At 49.9% G+C, this 12,088-nt stretch overlaps 1 protein-coding gene across 1 annotated transcript in view; it reads left to right on the top strand.

Annotated features, from left to right (window-relative positions):
- Nucleotides 1-1,741: 1,741 nt before the first annotated feature.
- ADRA1B (adrenoceptor alpha 1B) overlaps nt 1,742-12,088 on the top strand; it is a 62,406-nt gene continuing 52,059 nt past the window's right edge. Inside the window, exon 1 of the mRNA XM_062189685.1 lies at nt 1,742-2,999. Coding sequence (XP_062045669.1) covers nt 2,051-2,999 — 949 coding nt within the window. The 5' untranslated portion in view covers nt 1,742-2,050. The remainder of the gene's footprint in view (nt 3,000-12,088) is intronic.

Here is a 12,088-nt window from a genome sequence, read left to right as displayed (position 1 = left end):
CCTGCTTCCATCCCTGAATACCAAGTTTGCAGTGATCATCAAGGGCAGGGACTGAGAAGTCTGAGACGCAGGGCTTGTGGGCTGGAGTAAAAAGAGTGTCAGGCTTGACTTTTCAGTCTCCAGCTGCCAATGTCTATTGCTCTGCCGCAGGTCTACCAGTCACACGATCTCGGATGTCTGCTTCCTCTGAACCACTGTTTTTTCATCCGTCTACGGAGAACAGTTACACTTCTAAGAATCGCTGCGAAGACTAAAAGAAAATGAGTAAGTGCTTGACTATCAGCAGGTGCTCAGTAAGTGAGAACTCCCTCCCGGCACTAGTAGCTCAGGTCCCAACATTTAGCACTTGGAACACAGCTCCATCTGTAACAGTCATTCCGTCCTCTACCTTGTCCCTAGGGGGAAAGTGTGACACAGCTGTTAAGTGCTCGGCGTTGAAAGAGACCTCACAGCTGGGTTCAATTCCCAGTTCCTCTCCTCCATGGCCGTGTGGATTTAGGCTGAGTTAAATGTCCCTGTGACTACATCTGCCAAGTAGAAATGAGGATGACAACAGTCCTTTTCTCACAGGGTCTTGAGAAAATGTAAAAAGAAGGGAGTGAACTGTCTAGGGCATAAGAAATGTTGGATAAATGCTACTTTATCTAGGCTCTTCCTAGGTTGGGGTTGTGGGGTGGGGGTGGGGGGTGGCAGCCCATACTTCTTCTCCTAAGCACCATTCACTCACTTCTGGGAGTGTGTCCATGTTGTCGAATACCCAACATAGTAAGAAAGAAAGAAAAAAGTTAGCCAAGGACCCAGATCCCCAGGGACCCTCCTCTGAATCAGCCAACTGGCTGCTTCCCTTCACTCCTTCAGGTCTGTTCTCAAAAGCAATGCAAAGACATCCCAAGCAGCTGTTTAAAAGTTCAGATCCCACCACCACCACGCACACACACCCACTGCATCTCCCTCCCCGTGCTTTATTCTCATCCTAACACCTGTCTTCATGTGACTCACCCCTTAATTTGTTGATGTGTCTGTCTCCTCTCACTAGAATGCCTGCTCCTAGGAGGCGGGCATCTATGTCGTTGGATTGCTAAACCCACAGCCCCTAGGAGGCAACAGGGTGGAGAGGCCGCGGGGTGGCAGCAGCGGGTACCAATTCACGGAATGAATGAGTTAGTGTCTGCGCGAATGAATGAAGCGGAGCCACAGAGGGGACGACGCAAGGGGGCTGATTACCTCGGATCAGACTCTTACCTCTCCCACCCGCCTAACCCTGCGATGCTTCCTCTTTCACTGGCCAGCCAAGTTGCACATCCCATTAAATCCGGGTCCTGATTCCAAGCAACCCCCTATTCAGAGGTAAGTCACCCCATCCCACTTTAGAAACCGAGGAGTGAACAGCAGGGAGGATAATCCCAGCGGGATTAGTCCTCCAGGTGGGTGACGGGGGATCCCCACGCCCGGCCCTGAGCCCTGAGCCCCGCCCCCGCCACGGGCCCGCCCCGGGCGCGGCTGGGGGCGCGGCCGGCCTCCCGCCGTGGCGTCGGGGCTGCGCGGGCCTTGGCTGGACCCGCATTGCCCCCTAGTGCCGCGCGGAGTCAGGGCGCTGGGCTCCCCCGCCTGATGTCACCGCCGAGCAGTCAGCCCAGAGGCGGCTCATTGACAGCAGACCCTCCTCGGCGCTCGCTGGGCGGAGGAGGCGCCGCGGTGCAGAGCCGCCGCGGGCCGGGCGCTGCCGCGCGCCCCTGCCCTGCCGCCCGCTCCCGCCAGCGCTCGCCCGCCGGCCCGGCGCGCCTGACGTGGACCATTAAACTTGGAGCTGCCGCCTCGTCCCCTCTCTCCTCCTCTTCTCCTCCTCCTCCGGCAGGCGAGCGAGCGGCTCAGTGCAGGCAGGGGACGTGCCGCCGCCGGGCTGCACTGCCCGGGGACATGACTTCTCACCAGGAGGGCGCCTCTGGGAAGAAGACCACGGGCAGAGCAAAGTTTCAGGGCAGCTGAGGAGCCTTCGCCGCAGCCCTTCGGAGCCCAGTCACCCCCCTGGCTATGGAGGGCGGACTCTAAAATGAATTCCGACCTGGACACCGGCCACAACACATCAGCACCTGCCCACTGGGGAGAGTTGAAAAATGCCAACTTCACCGGTCCCAACCAGACCTCTAGCAACTCCTCTCTGCCCCAGCTGGACGTCACCAGGGCCATCTCCGTGGGCCTGGTGCTGGGCGCCTTCATCCTCTTCGCCATCGTGGGCAACATCCTTGTCATTCTGTCTGTGGCCTGCAATCGGCACCTGCGCACGCCCACCAACTACTTCATCGTCAACCTGGCCATCGCGGACCTGCTGCTGAGCTTCACCGTCCTGCCCTTCTCCGCTGCCCTGGAGGTGCTTGGCTACTGGGTGCTGGGACGCATCTTCTGCGACATCTGGGCAGCCGTGGACGTCCTGTGCTGCACCGCGTCCATCCTGAGCCTGTGTGCCATCTCCATCGATCGCTACATCGGAGTGCGCTACTCTCTCCAGTACCCCGCGCTGGTCACCAGGAGGAAGGCCATCTTGGCGCTCCTCAGTGTCTGGGTGTTGTCCACGGTCATCTCCATCGGGCCTCTGCTCGGCTGGAAGGAGCCGGCACCCAATGATGACAAGGAATGTGGGGTCACTGAAGAACCCTTCTATGCCTTCTTCTCCTCTCTGGGCTCCTTCTACATCCCACTGGCCGTCATTCTGGTCATGTACTGCCGCGTCTACATCGTGGCCAAGAGGACCACCAAGAACCTGGAGGCGGGAGTCATGAAAGAGATGTCCAATTCGAAGGAGCTGACCCTGAGGATCCACTCCAAGAACTTTCATGAGGACACCCTCAGCAGTACCAAGGCCAAGGGCCACAACCCCAGGAGTTCCATAGCTGTCAAACTTTTTAAGTTCTCCAGGGAAAAGAAAGCAGCCAAGACCTTGGGCATCGTGGTCGGTATGTTCATCTTGTGCTGGCTTCCCTTCTTCATCACCCTCCCACTCGGTAAGTTGGGGACTGGCAGAGGGCAAGTGGGCATCCTTGGAGCTCAGGTTTCCTGATGAACTTGCTCTGGAGTTGTTGCTGTTGTTGTTGTTGAGGCTTTTGTTTTTTTGTGCAGTCTGTGTGTGTCTGGTGATTGGATAGGGTGGTTTGTACAGCAAAGGCTTTGCAGATTAGGGAGCTGGCTCAAAACCAACTCAGGTGTTAGTGGAACACACTAAGGTCCCTAGCCACTTGAAATAGAAACATGGGAGGAAAATCTCAGATATGGAATGACTCACTCAACAGCCTTGGTTTAAAAATTTAAAAGGACAGTGGGCTTGAGCACCACACCAGCATTGTTATTTCGGTAGTAGGGATGTGTCGGCTAAGGCAGCGTCACTAATGCAGCATACAGAATAGTTGTAGTTACTGCAGACGCGGCATTCGGGAGGCAGAGGCAGCTCATCACAGGCAGGCAGCGTTCATTCAGCAGTTCCAGGGCTCTTGCAGAGACCACACTCTCGAAGGGCTTTGCAGAGTCTGCACTGCAACCCCCACCCCGCCCTTCACCGCTGGCTACCACCTCCATGCACTGCCTTCATTGTCACTTAACAACAGGGTTTCACGGCCACAGGGCTCCAGCCAGCCTGTGACTTAGCCGAAGCTTCAGATTCAAGGGGAAAAATGACCAGAGGGTCACACACTCTCACGTTTCGCCCCAAAATGTTCCTAACGCTGGTGAGTTGTGGAATGCCTAGAATGAAATTATAGCTGTCGCTCAACCTTCAGCTGTCAGACACCAGGAACTCAGTGTTTTCTTCCCTTTTTATAAAAACGTGTCCATCCTTATTTTGTTGGGTGGTTCTACCAACTGCACAGCTCAAAATGCTACCTAGTTTCTTCTAAGGGAGAACCCAAGGTCTGGTTGGGAGGTAAAGGCAGGAACTGGGACCTGCTGTCCACATGGCTTGGGAGACCCTTGTCCCGTCTGAGAGGTAGCACTGATGAGCTTTTGTTTCTTCTCATTTCCCTGGGGAACACTGCACACAATGAATGAATGGAGGTAGACAATCATGGCATGGTCATGTGCCAGCATAATGGGAAAGGTAACAGCTGCTGCATACATGGACCACATATACCAGCAAGCCCACCAGGGCCTCAGCTGGAACTGAGTATAACCCAAACCCTCCAGCAACTCAAATTCTGAAGGTGCACTGCTTTCAAGAGAAAAATGTGAATGGGAAGAAAGCAAACATATCAAGAGTTCTATTAAAAAATAAAAGATAAAGGGAAAAAAGCCTATTTAACCGGCTGTCCATGTCCCCTTTTCTAAGGCATGCTTTGTAAGCTAATGCCTTTCAGAAATATTTTCAGTGTAAGTGTTAAGTGGAAACGGTTTGAGGTTCAACCCCCAGGAGTGATCGTAGCCCACTGCAGACAATCTTGCTTTGCTTTCCCAGCGCCTCAAGGTCCTGTTGCAGTCTCATCAGGTTAACAGTGGATGACGGTTCACACTGCATTGGGCCATCATGGTTGTACGTGGAATTGACTTGGTCTCCCACTAGGCACATGACCTTGGGCAAGTGACTGCTCCTGTGTGAGCCTCAGTTTCTTCATCGACAATAGGGTGCTAACTGGTATTCACTCCATAAGGTTCACACTAACGTGTGGAGAAGACTTACCAGATACTGGCATACTGCAAGTGCTCAATGAAAATTAGCTAACAGAGCTACTAAAGCAGACTGCAGTCTCCCCCTCAGTTGTACCTGTGTGTCTACTCCCTCCCTCATTTGCCAATCCAGACATGTTTCTAAAAGGTCAGAGGAGAACTGGGTCCTTCTCCTTTATTCCTTCTGCCCATGCCCTGCAGAGGCTGTGACCAGAGTATGCATGGCAAGGAGAAGGGCCCAGTATGATGCAGGAGTGGATCAAAGGTTCAGGCTTTGGCAGGGGCCAGGGCAACCCACTCCAAACAGGTGAGGAGACTTCCAGCATGTTGAAATGGGAAGAGCACTGCTCTGATGGGCAGCAGCTTTGCCACAGGTGGAGCTCTGTAACTTTAGGCTTGTTGCTTTACCTCTCTGGGCTTCAGATCTCGTGTCTGGAGTACAACAGAAGGTTGAACTAAAGTGATTTCAATCTTTATTATCAGAATTACCTGATAAAAAGTGTAGCCACCTGGGTCCAACACTCAGAAAATCAAATTCGGTAAGAAGCATCCCAAGAATCTGCATGTTAAATCAGCCCACTGGGGGATTTCAAAGAGGTGGTCCACAGACCAGGCCTTGAGACGCACTCTCCAGAAGAACTCTCAGCTCCTTTCAGACTCCAACATCCTAGAGACCAAAGTTTCAAACACTGCCAGGCTTGGAGCTTTCCTAGTCCTAGGGTGGTTTAGGGATGATGTGGCTTCTCTCTGGGTCCTGCCGTTCAAGTCAAGCCCACCCTGAGTTTCTTCTCACACTCTCCCCACTGTCTCTCTCCTTCCCATCTGGGCCCTGCTGAGACCTTGTCCCTCTTGCTTCTCAGGTTCTTGGCCTCTCCGCAATAGGAAGTAGCGGTTCTTGCCTCCTGATGCTCTCAGGGCTTGTTCCTCTTCTTGCAATGACTTTCTGGCTCTCCCAGTCATGATCTCTTGGTGATCTCCCACTGTGCTATCCTGGAACTGAGTCCATCCCTCTCCCTCTTCCCTGGACCCCAAGAGGTGTGGTGAGGACTCCCCACCATGAGTTGGGAACTATCCTGAGTTTGGGATAGATCCAAAGGCAATCAAGAGCTTCAAACAAAGAAAGTGCTCAACGAATGTTTTCTTAATCGTTTAGGAAAAACAGTCCAGCAAAATGGAGATGTGGGTTCCTACTCCCTCTGAGTTGAAATAACACCTAAATGAAAGGAGCATGATGTAGAATAATAACTCCTTTGGAATCTGAAGAAGGTTCCAAATTCTAAATTTTCCATGAAGAGCTTCTCACTCATAAAGAGAGAAAGCAGCTCTCAAGGGGAGATGGTGGTTGGCAAACAGAAGTGCAGGTAGGAGTCACTTCCAAATGGCTATAGACTTTCAGGGGCCTGGATGGCAGCACATTTCCATAGCCATGTTTGTTTTCTCCATGGGAGAGAAGGGTTGGGATTCCTTCTGGGAAAGAGAAAAATAGCCATGCCCTCTATGGGATCCTGCCCAGGGGCCCCATTTGTTTTCCCTCTGCCCTGGTTTTTATTTTTGGGAGCAAGGCTGGGCTGCATGCAGAGCAGGGCCTCTCATCTCCTGCTGTGCTCTTCCTACCTGTAATGCCCTCCCCGCCTCCTCCTCTCCCTGTGGCCTCAAACCAAGCTGGATCTGGGACCAGTGCTCACTTAGTCAGGAGCAGGGATGCACTCCACCAAACAATGACCTCTTTATTTGGCCCCTGGAATCAGGCCAACAGAGGACAGGAAATAATTGGAATAGAATATAGCAGTACTTCTTGTCCATGGGCCACACACAAGATGTCCAAGAGAATCTTCAGCTGCCCAGCATTATAATGAAGATCAACAGCCACCCGCCTAGGGCCTGGTCAGGGAATGGCTGGGCTATTGAGGGATGCATTGCAGTGGAGTGAGAGAGATCGAGGTGGGGGGTGTTGCAGGAAGTGCTGAGCAAGCCAACTAGTAGCTGGGCTTAGTGAGTTGTTTAGAAAATACTGGAACCTTGCCTCGCTCCAAATCTTTCTTCCGTCTTTTACAATGCTGAAAGGCACCAGGAAGCCATTATTGAGCTAACTGCTTTCCCCTCCAAATAAATGAAGGTCAATTTCAAAGAAACAGTTGTGCTCTCTATAGTCCTGGATCCAAACAGGAATCCTCTCCATGGATTTGATTCTCCAGCCCTTTCATTCAAATGGATGCTGATGATTTTTCATCCCCAACAAGCACAAGAGAGGATGGGGGTCTCTGAGATGACCCGGGACAGAGCCAGTCTTACAAATGCATAAGAAATCCTCCAGCTTGGAGGCTTCAAGGCATAGAGATCATAACTGTTCACAGGAACACTTTTGGTTTTACTACTTGGTGAGGGGAAAGTTTTACACATAGAGAATCCTTCCTGGAAGAGGAAAATCCTACTGAGCTGAAGTGCTTTTGATCATTTATTGAGTTAACAAAGACTCCCTGAAGTATCTGAACCAAAGCACAGCCCCTGCCTGCATGAGGTGCATGGCCTAGTAAGATTGCTTGGTTATTGGACACATACATACACATAGCAGACCTTTTGCTAGGGCTCCCAATGAAAGTGCCTCATCAATCCTCCCTCTTTGTAGATGAATACATTGTAGCTCAAAAATGGTGGATTTCTTGCCCAAAATCACACAGCAAGGAAGTGATAGGGCCAGGACTTGAATCCACGTCTGTCACAGACCCCTACCTGTCCTGTAGCACCAAGGAGATGCCTGGCCTTTTTGTTCCCTGGAAGCAACCTGTTCTTATAGAAGATGTTCCCCAGGAAACCGGGAGCCACCCAGTCAGAAGCTACTGATGATAATTCTCTTATAAAATTCTGCCCACTCCTGAGAAATGAACCCAGGAAATGTCAGGGCAAGCCATCCATGTTCCACCTGAAAGCTAAATTTCTCTCCACCTCCTGCACCACACATAATTAGGGTCTCTCAAAGCTGGGCCCTTGGTCAATCAACCCAGCCAGAAGGAGAAAGTAGGGGACCTGGGGTCCTTGTGATTCATTCCTTCACTGAATAGATATGTATTTATTGAGTGGCTACTCTGTCTAGGCATTATACTGGAGATAGTTGTGCTCCATAGTATTTAGTTCCAGTGCAGGACACAGGCACACAAATAAACAAGAAAAACAGTGAGATGCTACCAGAATTGTATAACCATGAATTCTGGTATACCCAGAATTGGTATACCATGAGGGCCATGAGTGATGTTTAGGCCAAATCCTGAACTGTTTGGAGGAGCTAATTCAGTAATGGGGGAAGTAGCAAAAGAGGGGTGCAGGCAGAAGGAAATCACACATGAAAGCCCTGAGACAGGAACATTCCTGAGGCAGGAATGATGGGGAAATAACAGAGCCTGGGAAAAGGGAGAGGCAGGTGCAAGCTGAGCCTGAGGCATGGGCAGAAGCAGGCAATATGGGAATATTTAGGCCACATGAAGGACTTTAGATTTTACTTTAAGTCCATTGGCCACTATGGAAGAGTTTGAAGTGAGCAAAAGATTCTACCTGAATTATGTCTTTAAAAGCTCAGGATCTCTGTCCTTAATGTGTTTTACTATGAAACTTAAAAACAACACTACTAGTCAAACAATACCCTATACCTTGTGCAGTTGTGTGAGGGCAGCCTGTTGAAACCCTTGTTTAGTATATACTAAGTTGATCTTCTGTATGTGAAGGTAATTGAAAATGAAACTCGATGAAGGGCAGGATGGGAGAGGGAGTGGGAGAGGGGAGGGCGGCGGGAGGGAGGGAGGTTGGGGGGGGGGGGAAGCCACAACAATACAAAAGTTGTACTTTGTAAATTCACATTTATTAAATAATAAAAAGAAAAAAAAAGATCCACAAAAAAAAAAAAAAAAGCTCAGGGAGAGGGTGCTTAGCCTTGCAGTTAGAAACACTCACACCCCACATCAGAGTACCTGGGTTTGATACCTGGCTCCAGCCCCTGATTGCAGCTTCCTGCTAATGTAGACCCTGGGAGGCAGTAGTGACGGCTTAAGCAATTGGGTTCCTGCCATCTACAGAAGAGACCCAGATTGTGTTCCCAACTCCTGGTTTCAGCCCCCCCCCCCCCCCCCCAGTCTCAACCATTGTGGACATTTTGGGAGTGACCTGACGGATGGAAGCACTCTATCTGTATGTGTTGTATGCATGTGTATGTGTGTCTGTTTGCCCCTCAAATAAATATAATTTTAAAATATGACTCAGGCCACCCTGTGGTACACAGACTTAAAAACAAGTAGGAGGCCTTGAAGTCACAGTGAGAAGTGACGGCGATTTACACCAGGCTGGTGGCATTGGCAGTTGAGAGAAGCAGACAGATTCAGGGACTTGAAGATGGGTTGGTGATGGTGTAAGAAGACTAGGGAGAGGGCCAGCGCCGCTGTTCAATAGGCTAATCCTCTGCCTGCAGTGCCAGCACACTGGGTTCTAGTCCCGGTAGGGGCGCCGGATTCTGTCCCAGTTGCCCCTCTTCCAGGCCAGCTCTCTGCTGTGGCCCGGGAGTGCAGTGGAGGATGGCCCAAGTGCTTGGGCCCTGCACCCCATGGGAGACCAGGATAAGCACCTGGCTCTTGGCTTCGGATCAGTGCAGCGCACCAGCCGCAGCAGCCATTGGAGGGTGAACCAACGGTAAAGGAAGACCTTTCTCTCTGTCTCTCTCACTGTCCACTCTACATATCAAAAAAAAAAAATAATAATAGGGAGAAAAAAACCACTCAGCAGGGCACATAAGACCATTCTAGGAACGATCCACAGAACCTTAGGAGTTGAGCAGGCAGGATGTCCAACCCAAGTACCAGAGGCCACGGGCAACAGCAAACCTACTGTTCATCGGAAACATTCCACAGAGTGGAATGTTTTCAAAAACATGGATTCTTGGTCCTCACCATAGACCTATTGTACCAGATTCTCTCATTTGGGGGCCAAGAATCTCTATTTTTAACAAATTTCTGGGGTTATTCGTATTCAGCCAGCACAGCATCAGTCCTCCTGTGCCTAGGAACCCCTGGAATGGATACCTGAGTAGAGACAAGGAAACTCAGCTTAGCTTCTCCAAGAGCAGTCAGAGACATTCCAGGTTCTGCCCAATCCCTTGGTCTAGTCCATGTGGAAGAAGGCAGGGAGGCTGGCAGAAGGGCAGGCAGTTTCTCTGAACTGAATTCTCCTCGGAGAAGGGGAGACAAGAATGAGCACATGGAAGCATCCTCACCGTGCTCGGTACCCTACTCAACAATGCACCCCTGTGAATGGCAAGCATCATCATCCCTGCCTTTACAGCTGAGACTATTAGAGTTCAGAGAGGTTCAGTAACTTGTCCAAGGTCACAGAGGTAGTCTATCAAACCCCACATTTGGTACTCCATAAATACTCACTATATTATTCCTATTGTTACTACCCTGCTTCCCCAACATTTGCCTGAGGTTTGGTGCTCAAAGATTTTAGTAGATCATGGCAAAATGGGAAAAATTGGGGGGAATATTTTATTCTTTTAAAATCTAAATGTATCCAATTTAAATGACTGTCCTTTTATTCTAAAGACTACGCTATGCCCTTTCTATTTTGGAACACTGACTTAGCATTCTGTGATAGAATGATGGCAATATGAGTTAAGTAGAGGTGATAGTGATAAGTATGTATGTTTTAATGTCTTATTTAGCAAAATAAAAAATTAATAACCCTTTATCAGTCTCCTTCAAAAATGTTCTTGAAATTTTACTAAATCTCCTAAAGTCTTGGAATCATTGGAGACACAGTGATGCCTGGACACTGCAAATATGTGTGGAGGAAAAAAAGGTGGGAAGAAAGGAGAAAAGAGGGAGAGAGGGAAGAAAAGAGGGAGAGAGGGAAGAAGAGAGGGAGAGGCAAATGAGCCTCAGCTTTGCTGTGAGATTCAGTGGACTGGAGCAGAGGGGCCGGGAGAGAAAACAGGATGTGTGAAGGGTATGACGGCGAGAAGGCCCGTCTTAGAGTCACCCTATCTGCTGGGCCAAAAGAGGCCACAGAAACATCAGCAGGTGCATGTGGAGCTGCAGTGTCATCACAGCATCACAGAAGGGCCTCTTCAGATCTGTAACGCAGGAGATGCCTTCTCCTGAGTATGTATGTGGCTCATAAAAATAACTCATGGCCGCCAGGCTGTTCTGGAAAATTGCTTTCTCCCAGCTCTGCAGGACTTTTCTGCAGGCACTGTGCTCCCTGACCACGCCTGATAACAATAATACTAACAGCTACCATTTATTAGGTCATACCATGTGCCGGGCTCACCCTGCTACTCTGGGATGGAGGTGCTTTCCATTCATCCTCACAGTTACTCTCCCTGCAGGCTTATGAAGTGCACAGTGCCATTGTCCCCATTTTACAGATAAGGAAACAGAAGCTCAGAGAGACTGAGAGATTTCCCGCAGGTCACCCAGCCAGTCAGTGACAGACTGAATTTGAATCCAGGTAACCAGAGGAGTTCATTATTGGAGATACTCAGCTGTGAGGCTTTGGACCCCACTGTAAGGAAGAGCAGGAAGGAACAGTGTGAGAAGGAAGAAAGGAAGAGCAGGAGAGTGCCCATCATTTGGCAACCGAGAGGCAGTGCATCCTAGGGAGAAGGTAGAGAATACAAAAGTAAATTGGGTCTTTTCCCTGGCAAGAGAAGTCACAAGTTTTCTTTTATTATTGATACTTTAGAAAGTTTCCTCCAGCGTCACAGCTTAGTATTGGTAATGTCATCTGTATTTTTAAGATTTTTGTCAAATTTGGGAAAACAAAATTTAGAAGACTTTCCACACTTCTGTTTCTGGCTGCATACGTTTCAGACCTGGCTTCTCCTGCACCACCCACCCAGGTGCGATGCCAGAATCTCGGGCCATTCTTCTCTCATGAATCGTCCCCTGGTGCTTTCTGTGGATGTCACAATGTCAAGTGTGAGTGTTGTGAGCAAGAGATTAATTCTAGAAGCCCTCTTTTCCATTCTGTGGGAGCTCTGACTACTGATGACCTGGCTACACAGAAAGAAAGACTGCAAACCGCACAGTGTGTTTGACAGAACACACATGGAATGTATGTTAACTCTTCCTCAAAATGCCCACAGGCCCTCTAGTGCCACCTACATACCTACATGAGGAGAGAGGAAGAGCAGACAGCTGCTGACCCCTCAGCGACAGAGAAGTCAGAGCAAAGCCGATGGTGATCTAAACCAGTCACGGTTAATAGACCTTCCTTTTGAAAACGCCATGGCTATGCGCAAACATTGCTAAGGCTGGGGGTGGGGCAGTCCATGAAGATAAGAGTGCTGAGGCTAGTCCTTCACCCACACCCAGACACTCCAGGATGGCTCTATCTGGTGACCTCAAGGGGATCTACTTACTTCTCTTGTAAGCAGTGACCAGATCTTTTATCTCTGCGTAAC

Source organism: Lepus europaeus, chromosome 4 (genome assembly GCF_033115175.1).
Source record: "Lepus europaeus isolate LE1 chromosome 4, mLepTim1.pri, whole genome shotgun sequence".
NCBI classification, from domain to species: domain Eukaryota; kingdom Metazoa; phylum Chordata; class Mammalia; order Lagomorpha; family Leporidae; genus Lepus; species Lepus europaeus.
Note: the sequence above shows the minus strand (reverse complement) of the source record. Positions and strands in the feature narration are given on the sequence as shown.